At 43.2% G+C, this 24028-nt stretch overlaps 1 protein-coding gene across 3 annotated transcripts; it reads left to right on the top strand.

Annotated features, from left to right (window-relative positions):
• Positions 1–4863: 4863 nt before the first annotated feature.
• znf217 (zinc finger protein 217) lies at positions 4864–12912 on the top strand. 3 transcript variants are annotated; one of them, XM_034086151.2, is made up of 6 exons: positions 4864–4910; positions 5599–5745; positions 8575–9926; positions 10102–10209; positions 10306–11610; positions 12107–12912. In XM_034086151.2, the coding sequence occupies exons 3-6, from the start codon at positions 8630–8632 to the stop codon at positions 12217–12219; spliced, it is 2823 nt and encodes a 940-aa protein (XP_033942042.1). In that variant the 5' UTR covers positions 4864–4910; positions 5599–5745; positions 8575–8629; the 3' UTR covers positions 12220–12912. The 3 variants fall into 3 exon arrangements, with proteins under 3 accessions (XP_033942042.1, XP_033942043.1, XP_071059700.1); XM_034086152.2 differs by having other exon boundaries at positions 5599–5877; XM_071203599.1 differs by lacking the exon at positions 5599–5745 and having other exon boundaries at positions 4893–4910.
• The last annotated feature ends 11116 nt before the right edge of the window (positions 12913–24028 follow it).

The following is a 24028-nucleotide window of genomic DNA, read 5'->3' as shown; positions in this document are numbered from 1 at the left end:
TGATCTCAATTTGGGAAATGTTTGCGTTGCAGCGGTATAAAAAGACAAGGCAATGTACATAAGAGAAAAAGACTAGAAATAAACCATCCAAAATATTTCTGAAATAGAAATAAAATAGCATTAAAAAAGCAGAAACATACACATGTGGAATTTGTGGAAATACAAATGTACAGTAACTAATTATTTTATTTTATTTATCCTTTATTTATCCAGGAATGTCCCATTGAGATACAAGATCTCTTCTTCCAGGGAGTCCTGACCAACACGGCTAATAATAACAAACAGTAATACATGAGGATTATTAAAGCCAATCAGCAGATTAAATGCTTTCATTTCCTTTTCTGTACTCGGTTAAAGTCTTGACGGGTGTTTCGCGAGTAAACAGGTAAATTGCATTTTGATGTATACATGTTTAAAAGTAAAACATCATTGAACAAAGGCGGCCTGTAACAAGGGATTATATGCTTCTGCTACAGCAAATGCATGACAAATGGTTTTTAAACATTCCTGATGAATGTAGATTATTACATTTAGATGATCAGCCATGAAGATATCCATCGAGGATACATATGGTGTACCTCAGACTCATGGCATCATTAGGATGAGGTTTCTGTGTAGCACAGCATGATTGACGACAGAGCAAATGCGTCTAACCCGAGGTGTGGCATCCTAATCTGCCCATTTTAAATGTAAGATTTTTTTTCCCACATGTTTCCAAGCGATGTATTTTATATTTGAGATTAAGAACAGGTAAACAGCATTTTGTTAGTTTCTCCTTCTTTTGATGATTAGAAAAACCTAATATTCCAAATAGCAGTATTCAACAGATGCATAACTCTCACTATGTTTATCTAAATAATAATGGCTAAAACTATTCAATACTTATCTGCATATTAACATTCGGTCTATATGCTGTAAAAAGTATTATCTCTTGGATTTAAACACGGCATCTATTGCACGTGTGTCCGTCCTGGGAGAGGGACCCCTCCTCTGTTGCTCTCCCTGAGGTTTCTCCCATGTTCCCCTTAAACTGTGGGTTTTCTCTGGAAGTGTTTCCTTGTACGATGTGAGGGTCTAAGGACAGAGGGTGTAAGGACAGAGGGTCTAAGGACAGAGGGTGTAAGGACAGAGGGTCTAAGGACAGAGGGTCTGAGGACAGAGGGTGTCGTTTTTCTCATGCTGATATTCTGAACAATCTGTGCTGTTGTATTAGCTGTAAAGTGTCTCTACTGTAGGCTATTTTTATTATATGTACAGTACTTTGGCGCGACCAAAAATAAATAAAACTTGATTTGATATTTGTTTATTTCTGTATACCTTTTCACTTTCATTATAGTGTCCCAGTCCTCGACATTATAGACTTTATTTCTTTTATATATTGTATTATATGGGTCATTATGGGATACTGACATAGTCAGTAAAGATAGCAGCAGAACAAAGAGCACATCCTCAATATCTCCTCAGGAAATATGCAAAGTATGTCAAATATTTGCATTACTCAGAATTCAGAAAAAAGGAATGCTTTTTGGTCCTGATCAAATGTGTCACACTGATGATCCACGACACAACAGCTGGTTGCATTGACTTAACATTAGGGGTGAGAAAGGAGATAATATATTATCAGTGTCGCTCAGGATTATGAAAGAAGCCGGGCGGTGAATCTGGAGGAGAACAAAGCAGTCAGCTGCTCCTGGCACGTCAAGACAAAAAGAAGCAACCTCAGCCTTTCCCCATTCGCCGATCCGGTTCCTCTCAGGCTGTCTTTCTCCTGAATACATAATTACTCATTCGAGCATTCAAAGATTGCCACTTTATCTTTAATTAAAAGGTACACACTTCTGGTTTGAATGCACACATGTATGTTGTTTTTTTGAAACAATCTGAGACAATGACTTTGCAGGATTGTGGATGAGAAATGACATTAGCATAAAGTCAAACAATAGGACACGGTTAATTGAATCAGTGAACAGTAAACAATGTTCGCCCACCTGTTGCTGTCAATACCACTTCAGAAAATGAATGCTATGTAATTAACTGCATTATAATTGAAAGCAAATCTGGTTAAACACAAAGCTACCACCACCTCCACATTGATGTCTTTTTTTACGATAGGCTATAACATCTCCTGGCATTTCCATCATGCTTCTGCAGATTGATCGCCTTTCACAGCCTTTGTGGCCGCAGAACAATAGGAAATGAGCGGGAGGCCTCGACGTGTCACATGTGGTGCCTTTGATTAACATACTAGACTTGTTTGTGTAACAGGATCTTGGGGTGAGGAAAGAATACCAAAGTTCTGAATCAGTATCACAAGAACATGTAAGTGATTGAGTCCTAATAAAGGCAACTGTACTGGGAGAACATGTGGGCTATCTTTAAATGTATCTTTTTAAATGTGACACTTACATGTTATTCATCAGTCCAATATGTACAACTGATGCCATGGGGAATATGTTAACTAACATGACTATACAACAGGTCAAAATCCTCCAACCCAGAACATTGAGATAAAGTGACAAGCTGAAGACAACGCACCAAAGTGAATGAAAATACATATTGAAAAAAAAGTATAAATATTTGATGTACAGGAAAAGGAAGAGAATATGTAAGAAAAACACAGCTGACTGAATGAAAAATACATATGAGGAGATTTTGATTGAAAGAATAAGTATTATATATACACTATTTGTGATAATGGAGACACAAATCAAAGAAAATGGAAGAATAATGCAACTAAATAAATGAAAAACACAAAGAAGGACATTGTGGAAAGATAATAAATATAATATGTATAATATTTATTTACAGAGCACATTTCAACACAAGGCAATTCAAAGTGCTTTACAAAAATGAAAGCCATTAATAGCATTAAGAAACATATTATGAAATGATATCTAAAAACACACTTAAAAGCAAAGGTACATGAATAAAAGTGACACATCTGAAATGTTTAGCTCTGACTCTCAATCATTGCTAACTTTTTTAGCAGCAATAGAGTTTCTATCACCTCCCTTTCTTTCTACTTTCTTTGTTAACTTGTCCTTTAGTTATCTCAAGTGTTTCATGCTAAACGAACCCCCCTTTGGAAAATTATAATCTGACCCCGTGGTACCTCTTTTTTATGTTGAAATGCACATAGTAAAGTTTACCTTGTCTTTCTAGGACTTCTTTGGTATCCTCCGTGAACCAGGATCTTGAAACCAAAACTAATTCCTGTACCCCATGGTACCTTTTTAGTTTTCGCCAAAACGATTCAACTTCTCTTTAAATGCACATTAGTTAAGTTTAAGTTGTCTTTTCTAGGACTTTTTTGGTGTCCTCCGCGAACCAGGGTCTTGAAACCAAAACGGCACACGTAGGGGACTTCAACCACCTACGACGAGGGGACTTTAACCCCAATAATAACTTTAACTGCCTTTGGGGGGAAAAGGCAATTCAAAGTGCTTTACAAAAATGAAAGACATTAAGAAAATGGCATTAAAAAGCAAAGATAATAAAAGTTACAGTGCAGTTTAAGATATGAATACATCAATTAAAAGCAGCGGCAAAAACGAAGAGGAAAAAGAAAGGAAAACTCCACTAAATTAATGAAAAATAAATAGGTTTAAATAATAAATATTGTATGTAAATAATACCGATAATGGCGACAAAAAGGAAGGAAAACAAAAGAAAAACGCAACGAAATAAATCAAAAACATATAAGACGACATTATGAAAATATAATACAAAGTACATATAGTAAGTATATTGTTGATAATGGAGATATAAAAAGAGAAAGCAAAAATTAAATAAAAACTGTAGTTCCCCAACACATCTTATGCAACACATGGCCTATTTAAGCCAATACTTGAAGTTAAGAAACACACAATACAATTGTTTTTACTATAAGATATGTTTTATACATGACAGGGGCTATTCTTTTTATATCTGGCCTTCATTGGTGCCTTTGGAGACGTCTGCTTGTCAAACCAGCAGATTGTGTTTTAGGAACAGCAGATTGGTCTGACCTGTTTTGTAACAGCAAGTATTACAAAACCATTTTGTATATGGTCCTAAAGTCAAAACCCTATCACCGCCTATACGAGAGGGAGGGTAAGACAACAATCTAGCCAAAAAAAATGGTCTTTGTTCACTGTTCCTTAACTGGGAGTGGCTACTGATAAAATGTTATTTCTCTTTTTGAGACATTACTGCCACTAGGGTGCGTGTGTGTGTGTGTGTGTGTGTGTGTGTGTGTGTGTGTGTGTGTGTGTGTGTGTGTGTGTGTGTGTGTGTGTGTGTGTGTGTGTGTGTGTGTGTGTGTGTGTGTGTGTGTGTGTGTGTGTGTGTGTGTGTGTGTCTCAATAATGAATGTACACTGAAGTCTACTATATCCTCATTGATGCCTGGTGTCTGTTTGTTAGGGTGGAGGAGGGGCTTTCTTCACATTACCAAGTGGGTGTGATTGTCTTTATCTTATACAAATCAGTGTTTTCATCTTATGGGGTGTTTTGTGTCAATGCAACCTTATAGGGACTTTTCATTATCCCTGTCATAATGTAGTATTGTGATTTGTTAGAATAGCTTATAATGTTGGACATGCCCCTATCTAGGCTGTAGGGACTCTAGGGAGCCACCCCCTCTCTTGATGATCAAACACATGCATTTGCATATGGCTTTATAAAAGGTATATTTTTTTAGGTCACCACAAATCAAATTACACATAAAACCATACTTTAAGGTACGTTTTTCATCTTTTATAAATGGGAACTAGCCGATTTATATCATGACTCACTCAACCAACCTACTTCTGCAAAAAAAAGAAGAAAAAAAACCTCATGTAACTGTGAAAAGTTTGAGGCACCCCTCCCCCATCTCCACATGGTGGCTGATGCATGACGTGAGAGCGTGGACGGTGGGTTACACTTTAGGTAGGTTCACTGCAGCAATACATAAGAAACAGTGTTGTTGTGTAGCCTGTGGCCATAATCTGCATACAGAAACCAATTCGGTGACTGTTTACATACATTAAAGTAGCTTTTAGACGCGTTATCATACGAGCTAGGCCAAAGTCAGTGAAGTAAACACAGTTAGACATAACACATTAGACTGTCGTATAATGGAAGTGTATTATGGGTGATTTAATACACATGACAGTTTATAAATGTCCAAAACAGCCATACCTGTATCTGGTGACGTAGCAAGATCTCGTAGTCTTACATGAGTCCTACGCATGTATGTTTTCTACCTCATTCGCATTGTTTTTTTTTCTTTATTAAGATCTTTATTGGAAAAAGTCATGTACAAACAACATGGCTTTCAGTGTCTTCGAACACAAACTAACAAAAAACACAGGTGTATACAGAAGAGAAGAATAAACGTAACAAAAATAATGATAATATTACAAAAATATGTTAAAAACATACAACAAAGGGCTATGGTTCTTTACATAGATGGTAGTTGTGCTTGACAGTTTAATTGTTTTGTATTAATATAATGGCATTACTATACTAAAGACATTCATTGTGAAATACATAACATTTACGGTTTAATTCGCGTGTTTTTACACTTATCTAAATCCCTTTTATGTTATTCGTCGACCACGTGACTGCCCTATAGGTTTTTTGGGGTTGCCGTGCACGCGCTTCCATCTTCCCCTTGTGAGAATCGTTGGAAGAGGAGGGAGCGCGCCTCAGAGTTCAACAGCTGCACAGAGTGAGGAGCAGGACTCGAACAAATATGATTCACATTCAAACAATTCAATAGGTGAGCTGTTTTTCCCCAGGCGTGTATATGTGAAATGAAGAAGAAGCCAGAAGTCACACACTTCGCTCTGCACTCCTGAATTGACTCGCTCGTAGTATCAAGTGTCATTATTAATCCGGAAATTCTCACTTGGTAAGGTATTGTTTGGTGACTTTCTGCAGTTTGTTCGAAGACAACACAAAGTGTGCTAACGTTTAGGGAGAATTCGAGTCTGTTTTTGTCAACGTTGTCGTGGTTACGTTAACTTTATCCGAGGTTTTAGTTTAAGAAATGGCGTTAAACAAATGAATAATCAACATCGTAAGTACACAATGTATCGTTCATTTGTTGTCATGAAATCCTCGCTATTGGAACGTGTTTCCACTCAATGTAATGCGTATTCTTTGAAGAAAGCAGCCATTATTGATATATTTAAGTTGGTCGTTTAAAAGAAGTCACCCTCGTGTTCTGGTTATTATGCACACATAGACATCTTATAGCAACAACGCTTAACATACTTTGATTTTGGATTAATTGTATTACACTTAAAGGGTGTAATGTTAAAGTGACTTTGAGCATCCCCCACTCCCTAACAAATTAGTGGTGTTAACGAGGGCTGAGATAACTTAAATAACAAGGTGGCTAACGCTGCCTCACACAAAGCAGGCGTGCTCTTTAAAAAAAGATCACACTGGGTCATTATCGACAGTAGCATGGTCCCACCTGGGTTGAGTCAAAAGTTCAACAAGGCAAAGTAATAATGGTAAAGAAAATAGCAGAGGTGGGAGAAGTACCCAGATATTGTATATAAGTAAAAGTAGAAGAGTGTAGGAATACTATGTTACAAGTAAAAGTCCTGCATTCAAAATGTTACTCAAGTAAAAGTAGGAAAGCATCAAAATATACTTAAAGTACCAAAAGTAAAAATACTTATTATGCAGATTGCTCCATTTCTGAATAATATATGATATGTTTTGATTTTAATTATTGTCTGTTTATCAAAGCTGGTAAAGGTGCAGCTAGTTTGAATGACTTTGTATACTGCAGGGTAGCTTGTGAATTTACTCCAGGTGTAACTAAAGTCTGATTTAAGAGTTGATTATATTTCACAACATTAATCCTATTTAGTAACTAAAGGTACAAAATAAATGCAGTGGAATAAAAGGACAGGATTTACCTCTGAATTGTTGCATAGTAACATAACATGGAAATACATACCTCAACATTGTACTTAAGTACTGCTCTTCAGTAAATGTACATAGTTACTTCCCACCTCTGAAAAATAGTAACATTTTGCACCAAAGGTGGAAGAAGTACTTATTTGTTAAGTAAAAGTAGCAATATTAGAGGGTAAAAATACAAGCAAAATATGCATTCAAATTTGTACTTAAGTTTCATTTCCAAAAAAAGTACAAGCATTAGAAAAGTATACAAAGACACATTACAACAGCAGACCTTTTTTTTTTTATTAATGTTGCATTTATATGTTTATCACTTCAATTCTCACTACTGTTAAGCCTAACCTATACTAATGTATGTGTCAGTTTATTATTAATCTGCAAAGTAACTAAATATGTAACATAAATGCAGGGGACAACATTGGCCAACAAAATATAGTGAAGTAAAAGTACAAAGTACCATAATGTGAAAATGTTGATGTAAAGTTCAAGTACCTATATCATTTACCCAAGTAGAGTACTTCGGTAAATGTACTTAGTTGCACAACCTGCCACAATGCTGAAGTTTATTGAGGAGATACGGGTGGTTCAATGAAAAACAACAAACAACAACTACTTTCCCCAGGTGTAACTATTCATTCTAATACTTATTCAATGTATATTTAATTAAAATAAAGTGTGGATTAATAGATATGGAGACTGTAAAGTGGACTGCTGTCTGTTTTGCTTCTGGAGCAGTCTTCTTTTAGTATTATTTGAACTTGCTCTACCAGTCGCTCCACCCTTGGGACAAACAAACGTGGAAGTTGATGAGGATTTCTTCAACTTTGTACATTGTGTCTTCAGTTCATAATGCACACAAAAAAAGAGCTAGTGAGACAAAAAACAAGGAAGTATTCAACAGTCAGACAAAGGGAAAATAAGGTTATTTACTCCTTAAGCTTCCTTATAATTGACAATGTGAGGCAGACGGGCGTTGTTGGCCAGTATAACATCAAAACGTTTTATATCTTACATGTTTGACTGTTTTTTAAATGTTGTTTGGTGCCAATACTTTATTCGGTTTACTAAAAAGAAAAAAAAACATGGTTATCAAATTTAGTTAAGGTATGTTTTTGTCCAGGAAAGGCTAAAAAAGGCTATATTATATTAAGTGATATTTGAATACCTTAACTCAACTTTAGTTCACTTTTCTTTAACATCTTATAGCAACTATTATCATCTACAATTATTTTTGAAAAACAATTGTAGCTTAAAGCTTTGTTTTTTGCAAATACAAGTAAATGTATGATAGTTCTGATATTTTCTACAAAATGACTTTTTTGATATAGTGTTGCTTTTTTCTAATATTTAACATACTTTACTGTCTGATATTTTCAACATACTTTATTGTTAACACTTTTGAGTTTCCAAACCAAAGAAAGTTAATTAGTAAAAAGAATACTTGTGAGCAGTGCAAAGCCATGTCTGAATGTTTTATCAATGACCTGTACAGAGAGGAAACAAGTTGTCTGTGCAGTTGATTGCTTAAGAGATGTGTTTCCTATTTCAGTCTAAGGGTAGGCCGTTCCCTCTACATTTTTAAATGTATTCAATCTCCAATTCAGTAGCAGCTACCTGATTCTGTTCTGACATGCAGCCGAGTCTAAAGACACGTTTCCTTTTGTTTCAGGTCCCTAATAACCCGGACAGTGTGTGCAGCGCCCCCCCCCCCCCTTCAGAGGAAAATGCCGACTCACTCTCTGTCACCGTTTGTGGAGAGCCCAGATGGACTTGCCCAAGATATTCTTTATAGTAACGCGAGCACCCCGGGGCCCGGCTCCAGCATGACACCACACACCACCTACTCAGAGAAGGCGGTGTTGCAATCAGGAGGAAGTGTGCCACTATCTTGTATGTTCTGTGATCACACGTTCACTCACCAGGACGAGTTGGGACCCCACGTTCTGACACAGCACCCCTCCACCTTCTCTGAGCCGGCTGTGCTCCGAGTGGAAGCAGAGTTCAGGCTCCCAGGGGAGAGACCCCGGTCCCAACTCAGCAGCATCCCCGCGGCGGAGGAGGAGGAGGTTCGCAACTGCATCGTGTGCGGACAGGTGTCGCAAGATGCCAACGAGCTGGAGGCCCACATGAGGAAGCACAAGGACTACTTCACTTACTGCTGCAACTTCTGTGGGCGGAGGTTTAGAGAGCCGTGGTTTCTGAAGAACCACATGAAGATGCACGTGAAACCCGGAGCAAAGAGCAAGTCCCAGCAAGATCTGGAGACCCCCGCCACGGTCAATGGTGTCGTCCAAGACACTCCTCCAGAACCTGTGCGCACGGTTTACAAAATGTGCATGGTGTGTGGCTTTTTCTTCCCCGACCATGACAGTTTGGCGGAGCACAGTAAGGTGCACAATCGAGAGGTGGAGCCCGGCAGAGATAAAGAGGAAATGGAAGACACTACTGCCAAACAGGAAACGTTTCTGCACAGTCTAAACCTCATGCCTCGCTCTTTAGGAAAACCAGAGAGATCGTCCAAGTGGATTCCCCAGCTGGATCCATTCAACACATATCAGGCCTGGCAACTCGCAACAAAGGGCAAGATAGCAGTTGGCCCTAATAACATTAAAGATATCGGCCAGGAAGCCAGCACAGACAATGAGGAATGCGGCTCAGATAAGGAGGAGTTAAATAATATTTGGTCTGAGGGACAAGGAGACAAAACCACCAAAGAAGGCCTTGGGAAGGAGCTCCGGCCTCAGACTGTAGCAGAAAACCCGGCGCCGAAGCGGAGGTCGCTGATGCAAAAAGACAAACACAAAGAAAGGCCGACCACTTGTGAGGAATGTCAGAGGACTTTCAGGACCTACCACCAGCTGGTTCTCCACTCCCGGGTCCACAAGCGAGAGCGAGTGGGCGGAGACAGTCCCACTTCCTCTTTGGAAGGGAAGTTGTCGAGAGTAGGTTCATTTGATCACGCAGACGAAGGCTGTGAGGAAGGATTTGAGGAAGCAGCCTTGACAGAAAACCTGGGTCCAGGTAAATGACATTACACTCTCATACTCGTACTGTCCTAATTGGGATTTAGGAGTTGTTTTTCATACAAAGAACTTTACCAAGTGCTCCCCCTGCTGATGGGAGAGATTATAACACCTGCTTGTTGGCTTTTCTACGGTCTTATTCCTCTCTATGTATGTTTTTGTGTCCTTCAAAGGTGAGGATGGTTTTGAGCGATCAAAAGTCAGATCAAAAGCGTGCAGTTATTGTGGCAAATCTTTCCGATCCAGCTACTACCTCACGGTTCATCTCAGGACTCACACAGGTATGTTCGACATCATACTGCCTACGTGACTTTGAAATGAGGCGGCTTGTATTTTAAACTATGCTATACTGAGGTTTGTGTCTTTGTTTGTTTCAGGTGAAAAACCATTCAAGTGTGCTTACTGCGACTACGCTGCGGCCCAGAAGACTTCCCTGAAGTATCACCTGGATCGCCGCCACAAGGACAGACCCTTAGTGGACATCCCCAGCAAACCCACGCCCTCTCCGAACGATAAAAAACATGCGAGTGAGGAAAGTCCCGCGCCAAATAGATCCAAACTCTGGGTTCCCGCGGCCAGGTCGTGCACCAACAGAACGCCGGAGGACAGATTTCAAAGCATAAGCAGCAAGATGGTCAAACCCCTCGTCCAGATTAATGCCGACTATGAGAAGTTGACCGCTAAGTCGGCTTACTCCCCGACGGACAGTGCGCTCATAAAGTGTCCCGTACCCGTGAACCTGATGATGGAAATGGAGGAGATCCTAGACGAGGAGGCCCCGTTAAATCTGTCCTTAAAAGTGTCTCTCTCCATCCCCGCCGGCCCCAAACATGCATCGATAACAATCTCCTGCTCGTCGTGTGCGTATAAAACCATGTACCCCGAGGTTCTGATCATGCACAAGAAGCTCAGTCATAGAGACAAGTCGGGCGGCGCGAAAAAGAACGGTTGTTTGAAAGTGAAACGCCTGACAGGCTGCCCCCCTGCGCTCGAAGGGAAAGACGTCATCCCTCTTCCGATGATCGACCGGCGCCACCCTCGTCGAACCCAATCCCCTCCCCCTCAACCTCCGAAGCCACCTGAAAAGACCCCCGAACCCCCAAAGCTCTCTCCGATCCGTGCACCCGTGCAGGAGGCGGTCCAGGAGACCCAGCGCAGCATCGACACACATCAGGAATATTCCAGGTACACGGAGGTCATGATGAAACCCAACGCAGGCAGCAAGTTCACCGTGGAGCGCCCGGCCCCCCCGGAGAGGGTGGGCATCGGGGAGAGGAGTTACCCGGTGAGGAGCGGAGTCATCTGGCACTCGGACGCTGCGCGGCTCTGCCTCTCCAGCCGGTTCGGAAACCTCCCTCAAATGGATTTTGGCGAACCTTCGGGCAAGAGATTAAAATACGGCGGGGTCCCGACAGGCAGGGAGGTGGACCCCGGGGACATGCTGGGCTTCAGAGGAGCAACGGGGAACAGGATGCTCATCTCGGGGAGGAAGAGCACGCCGCAGATGCCGGGTCCATCCACAGCCTCCGAGAGCTCTCTGAAGACGTCCGCGGCTCGAGGAGGGAGTCTGGACGCTGAGTGGGGCATGATGAACCTCCTGCGCTCCTACTCCCCCAACGAGCTGGCCTCCCTCTACCACAGCACCGCAGGGAACCCCGGGCAACTGGCCAACCCCAGAGCAGGTACGTCTCAGAAGTCTTTAAGTGTCCTGCACCGGGGAAACATACGGTATTACAACAGCGAGAGTATAGTGCAGATACATTCAAAAGAGAACACTTGCATATTATATAAAAAAGAAGGCACACGTTTTTATTAATTAAAACGCAATAAGTGAAAAAGACAAATAACAGACACCATTGGTAAAAAAAGACTATGAAAAATATCGAAGTTGCTCGTCCGGTTTACAGATTGAAAGTTAAGTTGAAAGAAGCAAAAAAGGGTTAATTGCACGAGGCTATAAAGCTTGATGTTTACATGTATTATGTTTGCTGTATTTACTTGCACGATTGTATCTGTGTTATTGTGTCGCACTGTTGGAGGAGTCCGTGACCTAAGATTTCCACCGACATAACTCCACCGTACGAATGACCGTAAAAGCCTTGGATCAAGAAAGGAAATGACTTTAGTGTCTGCATAGCCTGGCGGTTTGTAGAGTTAACTTTTCATATTCCTCCTCAGGCGGCAGAACTGTGCTGTACCAACACTTACCCACAATGCCCAGCCTCCAGAGGAGAGATTCCTCGGGCCCTTTCCCCCACCAGCGCTACGGGACCACTGACAAAAGCGCCTAAAGTGGCGCCGAGGTAAAAACGTGGACAAATATGTTTGAGAGCTTTATTTGTTTCTGATTTGCGACCCCTGGCCAGAATCCTTTTCCTGGTACTGATGTAAAAGTCATAATTGAACATATTGAAAATAAATTAGATTTGAGCCATAATTTCTCGGAGAAATTGTTCAAATTAGGATTCAAGAGAGATGGTTTGAGATGGCTCTCCAAACGTAATATGATTTTCAGAAGAGGGACATTTGATGCATTGACATTTCATGGCTGAGGCTGGACATTTTCTTTTTGGATCAAAAGTGCAGATCATCTCTCCTTGAAGATCAACTGGTGTACACGGTGATATTTGTTTCTACTCAAAACTGTTGCTTAATCCAAATTTGACCCACACTAAAGTTCAGATATCTGCAAGTATCTATGAAATAAGTGTACACTTTGTGGGATGACATACATATATCTGTAAGCTTTCAGTAGATGAAAATATATAAAGTATGTAATGTACATTTTGTGTAGAATTGCTGCTCTGTTCACTTACTGTTTATGTACAGGCAGTATCGTGGTGTTTCCCTTCTCCAAGGCACTGAAGGGTGGGGATTCTCTGTTTAGTGACGTGATGGCTCACACACAGGCCACCGTACCAAGGTGTGTGTGTGTGTGTGTGTGTGTGTGTGTGTGTGTGTGTGTGTGTGTGTGTGTGTGTGTGTGTGTGTGTGTGTGTGTGTGTGTGTGTGTGTGTGTGTGTGGTGTGTGTGTGTGTGTGTGTGTGTGTGTGTGTGTGTGTGTGTGTGTGTGTGTGTGTGTGTGTGTGTGTGGTGTGTGTGTGTGTGTGTGTGTGTGTGTGTGTGTGTGTGTGTTGTGTGTGTTGTGTGTGTGTGTGTGTGTGTGTGTGTGTGTGTGTGGTCTGTCTACCTCATGTTGTCACGCTGTTATTTTTGTAAAGCTGCTGTAGCCATCATGTCAGCTGAGCCTCTGCTCCCAGTTATCGATCAGAGAGGGATGTTTTGATTTGTAGTATAACTAGACGGACTCGTATAACCACATGTGTTAGTCAGGCGTCTCTGTGTTAGTAAGGCACCACAAAAAGACCGAATACAGAACCAGTACTGCTGAGGCCACCTCTGGCGCACCATTAACTGTAACACAGAACCGATTGTTTGGTTAATATTTGTCCTTTTTGAAAACGGCTTTCATCTATAGTGGTGCCTCAAATCCTTACGCTGTAAAATGTACCAAATCTCACCAGTTCTGTTATCAAACGGCGATGCTGTATTATTTTGGACATTACATTTTGTCCCTATTCAGGCAAGTGTTATTTAGTTTCAAGTTGCAGTCATTCCTGGATTGTCATCAGGTGGCAGATGCATCACTATAGTTTGGAGGAAATATACAGAGGGTTGATAAATGGTTCGATGAAATCCACACTGTGAACATATCGTCTCAGGTGAACTCATTTACGAGCCGTTTAGTCTTTTGTGTCATTTCGTATTTCGGCCACTTTGAAAGGCTTGGGTTAAGTTATTTCTTGTTGTGTTTGGAATTCACATTACATGTGTGCTTATGTAAAAAGGAAAATATTGTTTGAGATTTGTATGACACATTTCAATAATAAAGTGAGGTGAAAAACTGTGTGTTCATCTTGGTTATTTTATTGATAAGCAATCTACTCTAATGTAGGTTGTAAATGGTCAAACAAATATCAAAGCACACTCAGGTTTGGGCAAAACTACAATGCACTGATTTGACTTGGCTATACATTTTTAGCCAAGTAAAATCCCCATATTGTGCCTTGGATTATTTTGACTGTACTAATATATATTTTAAAACAATATTCCTCCCATTCCAACGGCTGCTTTCTGATGTGACTGACAGAATATAGGATGTGCACACCTTTTACTTTCAATGATCCAGACTGACCACTAGAGAGCAGTATTTACAAAGTCTAGATTTGAGCCATGTCAGATTTCAAAGCCTTGCATGTTCCGTTTGAGCAGCATGCAGTACAGTCAGTTACAAGTCTGTTTATTGTGGCCAGGTGAGAACAAATAATAACATCATTATATTCCAAATAAATGCGTGTTTATTAACCTTGACGTACACCTTAAAATACAAACGTCTGTCTCAAAAGTACACTTTTCTACAAGGGACAAACAAAATGCTGCTCTCGTTGCTTTCAAATGAACATACCGACTACGCCTGTGTCCACTCCACACCTTAATTGATGTCACGCAGGTGTTGCCAATCAGCTATCAAAGGCCTGGTGAGCAGTGCTTTGTGATTCGGTGCACTTTTACTCTTTGAAGAATACATGTTTCTGAGAGAAGTGTCAGTCTTCTTTAATAGACACGAGCACACTATTGTTGACTCTGCCCATATCTGCACACGGAGACGCCTGACGGGACCTTCCCCATATCTGCACACGGAGACGCCTGACGGGACCTATCACGACGTGCATTCTGTAAACACCAAATTGCAAGGGACTATCTTCAGCACATTGAACACTTTAAACTTTGATTTTTTTTCTTACCCCTCCTCCCTTTTGGAGTAGACCACATCTGTTTGCTGTCTGTTCCCCTGGGCCAGCACTGTGTAATCTATTGCATTAGCTCACATTAGTGCATATCGCCCATGGGCCTTGGTAATCACAAACGCAAAATGAGCATTTCACTTAGCATCACCCTCATATTCCCCCACACTATATGGCGAACTTAGTGCAGAGGCATGGCAGAGAACGCGAGTCGACAACAGCGTATGACATGCATCCTGTTACCCTGCATCCCCGTGTCCAGAGTGCTGCGAGCTCTTTCATGTCAAAAGTGCCTTTTTAATAGGCAAAGATACAATTTTGAATTTTCACTTTTTCTCCGTAATTTGGGTGCTTCAAGAAACATTAAGATGTGTGTATATCTGCCAGAAATATGGCCTGACCTTTACCTACCTCTTTATACCTTGCAGATGAATGGCACTGCAGGCCTCTCTCTCATTAAGCTGCATCACAGCTGGGCTTGTACAAAAAGAAATCGCTATTTGACATAGTAATGCAGAAAAAATAGATTAACAAAACCTAGCATCTCTCAGTTTCTTCCTCTACAAGCAACAGATTTGATCCATTTACTAGATTTGTTTATTTATTTGCCCACTTCATTTTTGATTCCCCAATACCATGTCTTATTGCCAATTATGCATCTGGACAAGGACATGGAAAATACCCATGTTTCATGCAAATTCTCTTGGGATTTTTTCTCTCAAAATGCTTTGGCATAAAACACCTGAGGTCTTCACACAGCTCCTTATCACGTGTATTTCTCGTCACATTAGGTTCTGTGTGATAAGGATTCAAACGGCAGCCATTTCAACTCAATACACAAATGGCATTTTATGCTCGCATTGCCATCCATTCATCTGTGCAGTGTGTGTGGTTTTAGAAGAGGCTTTGTTACGCAATTCCACCCATTTTCTCCTCCTGTAGTATGACGATAAAATCTCCTACCTCCCTCCCTCCTTTTAAAAGTAAACTTTTTGTTATTCTCCGTCTCCTTAAGTGCTCTCTCCTCTTATGTTCACTGCTTTCATTTCTCATAATTGTTGCCTCCAGATTGTCAACTTGCATGAATTAGCAATTGGGCCAACAAAGCAGATACGGTCAATTGTTGAATATCCTGTCAGAATTTGAGGCAGAAAGTCTGCTCTGGCTGTGATTGCTCATCATCGTCACCCCATTCCTCTGAGGATGAGGAGCAATGTAATGGTTCCCACAAAAACAGCCTCTAGCCTGAGGAAAGGGATTTGGGTGTCTGGAGACAACAGGGGCCATATGGAGCGGGCTGAGATAGCAAGGCACATGTACAGAATAATGGATGACGTGTCATGTTTCATGTTGCAGAGAAGCCATCAAGAGACTTGGTTTAGGGAAATCAAAGGGCTCACATACACCAAAAGCGACTGTTGGACCATTTAGCAGTTTTTGTTTATTTTTATGTTAGGTGAGGGCTGAGCTTATTGAAGCCTGGAAGAATGTGTTGCTCTACTTTCAGTGCCTCTGGTCTGTTGAGGTTATTTGTGAGTAAATACAGCGATTGGTTATTATATAAGCTTATAATATGATGGCATAGCAAGCAACTTAAATGATTTAAACAGCCTGTTTCTGAAAAAAGGGACAATAAATTGAAGAGAAAGTAAAAGGCTAAATATTTAAATAGATGCAAAATAACTGGATTAGTTCAAGATATGGGCCACTGTTGTATTCTACAAATATTTTTTAAGATATGCCTGTCTACTACTCCAGACACAAACATCTCAACAACAAATGGATGAGTGTCGTAACATTTTGGATAAACATTCATGGTCCCCAGAGGATGAAGCTTACAGACTTTTGCGATTTCCCATATTTCCTGTACACCAACAGCAGACATATTCTGGTTTTAGAGAAAATGTTTAAATTACTATCTGATAGATTGACAGCCATTAGGCTCACACATTTATGGTCGCTTCAGGATGAGCTAACGATCATTTTAACTCTCCTTAATTATCAACTGGAAGTGCAAATTTCCCCAAAAAACGCAAACTTAATGACAGTCTCATCAACCTCAGTTGTGCTTTGTTTTGAATGTTAATAAACAAATGCTAGCATGCTAACTCACAGTTTCAAACCCCACTGCAGTCAGCATGTCGTTGTGTCTGAGCAAGACACTTCACCCCAAATTGCTCCTGTGGGGATCGTCCACAGTATTGAGAATGTAAGTTGGATAAAAGCGTCTAACAAGTAACATGTAATGTAATCAGCATGTTAGCATTGTCATTGTGATCATGTTAGCATGCTGATGTTAGCGTTTAGCTCACAGCATGGCTAGGCCTTAGTAGCCTCACAGCTAGCATAGCTGTAGATTCCTGTTTTTGTATTTGAAATCCCATACTAGTGTAACGTCCGAGGTAGTTAAGGCTTCAATGATACTTCTGTGAAACAAAAACTCAGGAACTTAGTACTTTTTGGAGCGTCCCAGATAGCGCCTCCGTTTATTATTATCGAGTCTCACCACGCTCTCCTTCACCACACCAGGACAGACTGCGCATGCTCACAACACATGACCTCTCAACCCAATGCTTACATGCGTCCCCCCTTACTGAAAGAAATGTCCCCATTTCCACACACATGGTGAGAACACAACAAAACATACAAAAAAAAATAATACACATCCACAGCCCAAATAAAACATCAACTTGGACATAACCTATTCCCCTGTCCTGCACACTTGAAACATGAAAAAAAACACAATTATGCAGCATAGGATACACAGGAGAAAAGAAGCACACAAACATGTGAACACCAGTCACTCAGCCCATAACAAAGTCCATAAAGCGGACCGGAGGCCACGCTAACCTCCCAGCCCGGGACACCGTCGGTGCGGCTTGTTCGAGCTCAGGGGAATCACCAGCTCCAGAACCCGGCCCAAGATCACTGTCACTTTCCCCGTCGGAAAACCTCAAGCGTCCGGAGCTCTGTGGGGAGACTGCATCTTGCAACGGAAGAGGCTGAGCAAGGTTTAAGAGAGACCTTGATGGTCCCTCCAAGGGAAAGGCTACCGGCAGGTTGTATCATAATGGACAGTTTGGAGAGAGGATTCATCCCCAAACGGGCTACTTAGTTGGTACGTGACCCCCACTTCATCACCCCTATCCATTCGCCTCCAGCTTACGGCAGCTCTCAGTGGGATCATTTAACCACACCAAATCCCCGGCTTCATATGGGACGTGCCTCACTTTGGCGTCATAGTACGACTTCTGTTTGCTGCTTGCAGCAAAATTGTTATCCCTTGTCTGATCAAACGGCGCGTCCAAGCGTCTGAGAAGGGAACCAGCAAAGTCTTCCCGGGGACCCTGCACCAGATCATCCCGCTTTGAACCCAGTAAAACATCCACAGGAGTCCTGGCCTCCCTGCCATGCGTGAGAAAATACGGCGTGAAGCCTGTGCTGGAATGTACACTGGTATTGTACGCAAACGCGACCTGTGACAGAAAAGAGTCCCACTCCCCCTCACATGATAGCAGAGATTTCGCCAAGTATCCTATTAAACCTCTCTACCATGCCATCAGACTTCGGATTGTAAGGCGTGGTGTGCGTTTTCTTCACACCTAACATTCCGCACAAATGCCTCACAACATCTGATTCGAACTGTCTGCCCATATCAGTGTGCAGAGTTTCCATTACCCCATGCTCCAAGATGTAGTTCTGGAAGAGACACTCCGCGACCGTGGGGGCTTTTTGATCGGGGATGGCTTACAGATTTACAAATGTTGTGATATAGTCCTCAACAACCAACACATACCGGTTGCCTTTTGATGTGACCGGCAACTCCAGTATGTCAGCCGCCACACGCTGGAAAGGTCTAAATGCATGCGAAGTTCTCATGAGGGCATGGTGTTTAGGCACCGGGGACTTCCTTCTCTGACAGGCATAACATTGGTCACACCATGATCGAATGTCACTGTGCATGGAGGGCCAATAGCACACACTTCTTGCGCGTGCCAAAACGCGTTCATACGCCAGGTGAGCAGTCAGTGGAGCACCATGCAAGTGTCCCCGGACCTCTGGAACTAAGACAGCAGGAACAACAACCTGAGTAGACTGCCCTGCCTCAGATAGCCAAACAACTCTACATAAAAGTCCCTCCACAAAAGTCAGCCGGGGAAACTCATGCCAAAGTCTCTTCACACCCCGACTAGCATCTTTTAACCTCCATCCAGAGGGCCGTTGGCCATGTTCCAGCCAGGCCAAAACTTGTCCGATGTCTGCATACTTTTGCTGGAGCTCCCTAATACCGGAGCCATCATGTGACAGAGTGAAGATTAGGGTCTGGTCCACTGAAGACCCTGAGTCAGGAGAAGGAGGGCCTGAAATCGGTCCCTGGGCTTGGGCCGTGGCAGGAGTCCCCACAGCACACACATCACTAGGACCACTGTCCCCAGCGCCAGGGAGAATTGTACTCAAGGGAGCGGATGTGGCACCGAGACTGCCTGAATTCTCCAAAGCTTCAGGGGTGTCAGGCCTGCGTGAAAGGGCATCTGCATTTGTGTGTTTGGCCCCACTCTTGTGCACAATCACCCAGTCGTATGGGTCCAGCTCCAGAGCCCAACGGCTACGACGCCCCGTCCCGTCATTGTCAACCTGAAGTCGTCGCAGACCCAACAAAGGTTGGTGATCTATAATAATTGTGAAGGGGAGAAGACCCAAGTAATGCCTGAAATTACGCACTGCCCACACTATCGCCCACAGCTCCCTGTCATAGGTAGACCAACGCCGTTCAGCTGCTGTGAGGGAGCGACTAGCGTAGGCCACCACTCTCTCCAGGCCATCCACTTCTTGTGACAGCACAGCCCCCACAGCAATCTGCGAAGCATCTGTACACAGCACGAAACTCTTGGTGAAGTCCGGGTGACACATGATAGGTTCGGCACAAAGACCATCCCGCAAAAACTCAAATGCCTCCTGGCAATCTGCCGTCCACTGAAAAGGGACATCCTGTCCCGCCAGATGGTTGAGAGGGTCAGCACGCTGGGCAAAACTCCTCACAAACCTCCTATAATAAGAGCAGAGACCCAGAAAAGCATGCACCTCTGTATTCTTCACCTTATCTGTGTTACGGGGGTCAGGACGAAGCCCCCCGGCGGAGATGATGTGACCAGGGAATACCACGTGATCAGGGGCAAGATGGCACTTCCTGGCGTTCAATCTAAGCCCAGCTGCCCCAATCCGAATGAAGACCTCCTCCAAAGCAGATATGTGGGCCTCAAACGAACTACTGTAAATCAGTATATCGTCAAGATACACCATGCAGATGTGCCATGGCAGCCCCCTTAACACCAGCTCCATAACCCTCTGGAAGGTAGCGGGTGCATTGATCAGACCCATAGGCATGGATTTGAACTGGTATAGACCCTGGCCAGTGGTGAATGCTGTCTTTTCCAATGCGTCCAATGTGTCATCCACCCGTGGCAGTGGATGAGAATCCTTTATTGTCACAGAGTTGAGTCCCCTGTAATCCACGCAGAATCGCCATGTGTTGTTCTTTTTCCTGACGAGGACCACGGGCTACAACTCTCTTCAATTATGTCGTCCTCCAACAGGCGCTGAACCTGTCTGCCTATCTCCTTCCGTTTTTCTGGCGAAGTACGGTAGGCCCGACGCTTGAACGGGGAATGATCACCTGTCTGTATGCGGTGTTTGATCAGACCGGTGTTTCCTGTTCTGCCCTTCCCAGAGCCGAACACCCCTTGGTGTTTCCCCATCAAGGCCCGCAGCTGCAGTCTCTGTTCAGCAGACCACGGGAAGCCAGCCACATCCGGCAGAGGGGTAGCCCCCTGCTGAGAGGGGACCTCAGAGGGAGTGAGTAGCTCACAGTCCTTAACATGGTGGAACACACCTAAATGGGAGCCGGGGTGCAGCTTTAACTCCTTCTCTGTCGGGTTGAGCAGCCTGGCCACAGTGCATCCATTCTGCACAGGTGCAACTGTACGTGCAATCACAAGTCCCACGTTATCACGCACCTCAGGCTCCAGGTAGCCTAAGAAAGAGTCAATGGGCAGACCAGCAGTACGGGGAATATCCACATTAACTGGGACAATCATTTCACTGAAAGGGGGAATAATAGCATCAACAGACATAGAGATGTTACAACATTCTGGTATGAAATCTGTGGCATGCATGAGAGGAATATCAACATCCCCCAGATGAAGCAGACCACGACCAACATCCATAACAGCTCGAGCCTGCAACATGAAATCAAACCCCAGCAGAATAGCTTGTGTTGCCCCTCGCACTACATGTACAGCCTGCTCCCAATGTTTGCCCCCCAACTGTATGGCAAGAGTCACAGTACCCAGAGTGTCCAACAATTGACCATTTACTGTGCGTGAAAAAGTGTACTGGGTATTTAGCACACGTTTACGTAAGTCCTCAGAAATAAGTGAAACATTGGACCCAGAGTCAATCAAAACAGCAACATCAACACCCTCAACAAGTCCTCTAACAGGTCCAATGCACGAGCAGGCGCTTTCCCAGCAAAATAGTCCCTTTGACCCTGTAGTGGTGAAACCGGCATCTGGGTCTCGATGCCAGTCACTGGAAGTTTCCCTGCAGCCGTCCGTGCAAGGATGGAGATGGTGACTGCCGAGAGGGAGACAAAACCCTCACTCCACGCCTTGGCTGACGTTCCCCAGCGCTGTGTGGTCCTTGCGGGACATCGCTGCCTAGTCGTCACGGTGAGAAGTCCGCAGAGATGTCTCGGGTCCCTCGCTCACGTGGAGACCATTCCCTGGCACCAAAACCATCCTGCGGTCTGCGCTGAGGAGAACGGCCCCTGCTGCGGTCGTCCCTGTGGGAATCCCCGGTGGTTGATCTGCAACCAAACCCGCCACAGTCACAGTGGCAGGCACACCCGTGCACCCTCTGACGATCCCAGGTCAAGGCGGAGCTCCCTCTGCCATTCTCAGCTCCATGGCTATGTGCTCTCAAGTCTTTCACCTCAGTCTGTAAGTTGTCCACCTTCAAGGTGAGGCGTTCAACCACATTTATGAGCTTATCCGTGGTATTAGCATTACAGTCGAAAACACCAGCCGATGGTGAATTTAGCGATGCAACAACAGCAAGATGCTGAGGACAGTAGGGCAAACCAGGCGTGTTCAACCTCATTGCCTGCCTGCCCAACGCCTCCTCCATATCAGTCGCCCGCTGTTCATGGCATTTTGCTTGAAGTGCAGAATCAAGGCCAGCCAAAAAACGTCTGAATTTCTCACCATTTACTGCAGCGCGGTCATAATCGGGAAAAGCCTCAGCCACGAGTCTGGAAATGTCCGCCGCATACACCTCCAAACACTCGTTCACCTGGCAGGGCCGTGCAGATACACACGTCTGGAAATAAAGCAGGAACTGTCTCTGGCCAAAAGCCTCCACCAGCTTCTCCTTCACAGGTTCGTAATCACACTGCACATCTGCCGGCAAGCTGTCCCACAGCAGGAAAGCTGCACCGTCCAGTCTGGTAGATAGAATGTTCAGCAAGGTAGCTGCGTAGCTCGTGTCCCTAGCACCCCTCGTCTGAGCACGAACAGCGGCTTCAAACTGTCTTATCCACGTAGCGAACTGCCTCTGGCCGTCGCCCCTAAACAGTGGCAGCTCCACTTTAATATCATTACTCACAGAACCAGTCCAAGAAGCAGTACATCCGTTATAATCGTCTTCCATATCACCGTCACTCTTCATTCCCCCGAACATGACGCTTCGGCGCTAGCACCGTTAGCACAGCTAGCCAGCAGAGCCGACCAGAAAGTCCAGTAATTGTCCACAGAAAAAAAAAATTCAAGAGCAGATAAAACACACTCCGATACCGCTGCCACCAATGTAACGTCCGAGGTGTTAAGGCTTCAATGATACTTCTGTGTAACAAAAACTCAGGAACTTAGTGCTTTTTGGAGCGTCCCAGATAGCTCACCACGCTCTCCTTCACCACACCAGGACAGACTGCGCATGCTCACAACACAAGACCTCTCAACCCAATGCTTACACTAGCATTACGCAAACTAGCATACTGCTTATTAATTTGTTGCATATTACACACTCAATCTGGTTGATGTTAGCCTTTAGCTCGAAGGCTAGGCATTAGTAAAGCCTCCCAGAGCTGCTGGCATAGCTGTTGACTCGGTTGTTTTGTACAAAATCGCATAGGCCTACTAACATTATGTATAGGTTACTGACATACTACATATTAATGTACTGCATGTTACACACTGAATCTGTAATAACTGCTTACTGCCAACTACATTTATGACTAAATATGCTTTTACCATCTTTTTTGTGTTACAGGGTTTTTAACCATGAATTTGGCTTTTGAGCCACTATAAAATAAACATTTCTCATCATAAATGTAAATTATTTCTTCGTCTCAATTCAATGTTTGATGATGTTTCATAACAAATTAAAAATAAACTTAAATCTCATACTCAATGCTTGCTAATTTAGTAGGCTTGCTAATTAACCCAGTCTCACGGCATTTCGTGTTATAGTCACGAAATTAATTTAATCTATTCGTGTTCACCAACACGATTTTTGTACTTTTTTCGTGTCACACAGAACGATTTTAAAAGCAATGTATTTCTATTGCTATGTTTCGTGCCTGCACCACGTGTATTTTTTTCCGGCCGGGTCTTGGAATACCAGAAGCTGTGGTTCATAAAAACATTTTCTTACTCAATATCTTACCCTAACCCTTTTATTTTAAATTGTATAATGTCGGACTTTTTTTTGCCGTCCGCGAGGAAGAGAAATGGGGCTCAGAGCCTCAAAGTACTGACATCTGTATTTTTTTTTCCTTCTTATTTGTTATTATTTGGTGCAGGCACGAAACATACTATGTAGAAATACATTGCTTTTAAAATCATTCTGTCTGACATGAAATAAATGCGAAAATTGTGTTGGTGAACACCAATCAATAGATTAATTTCGTGACTATAACACGAAATGCCGTGAGACTGTTGCTGCATCTGGGACGCACTAGTATGTATAATATAAAACGTATGCAACTCTAACAGACCCAAAGTATCTTTTCGTTCTCTTGAAATCCACTGCTGTTGTGAAGATAAAAACTGTCCAGAGCTCTTCTGCCAGAAGGGGCACTGTATATTTACCCCCCCCCCCCCCCCCCACCCTCCTATCTGCTCTACCTGCATGTGGAATAAGCCGAGCAGCACCTCACCTCTGTTTTTCTCCCAGTGTCAGAACTACACTTAAGTGCTGTTTCCGATACCCATGAGTAAGCCCCATAAAAGCTGCCCCA

The sequence above is a fragment of the Pseudochaenichthys georgianus genome, chromosome 7 (assembly GCF_902827115.2).
Source record: "Pseudochaenichthys georgianus chromosome 7, fPseGeo1.2, whole genome shotgun sequence".
Taxonomy (NCBI): Eukaryota; Metazoa; Chordata; class Actinopteri; order Perciformes; family Channichthyidae; genus Pseudochaenichthys; species Pseudochaenichthys georgianus.
The sequence above is the reverse complement of the archived record's forward strand: the minus strand, read 5'-3'. Positions and strand labels throughout refer to the sequence as shown.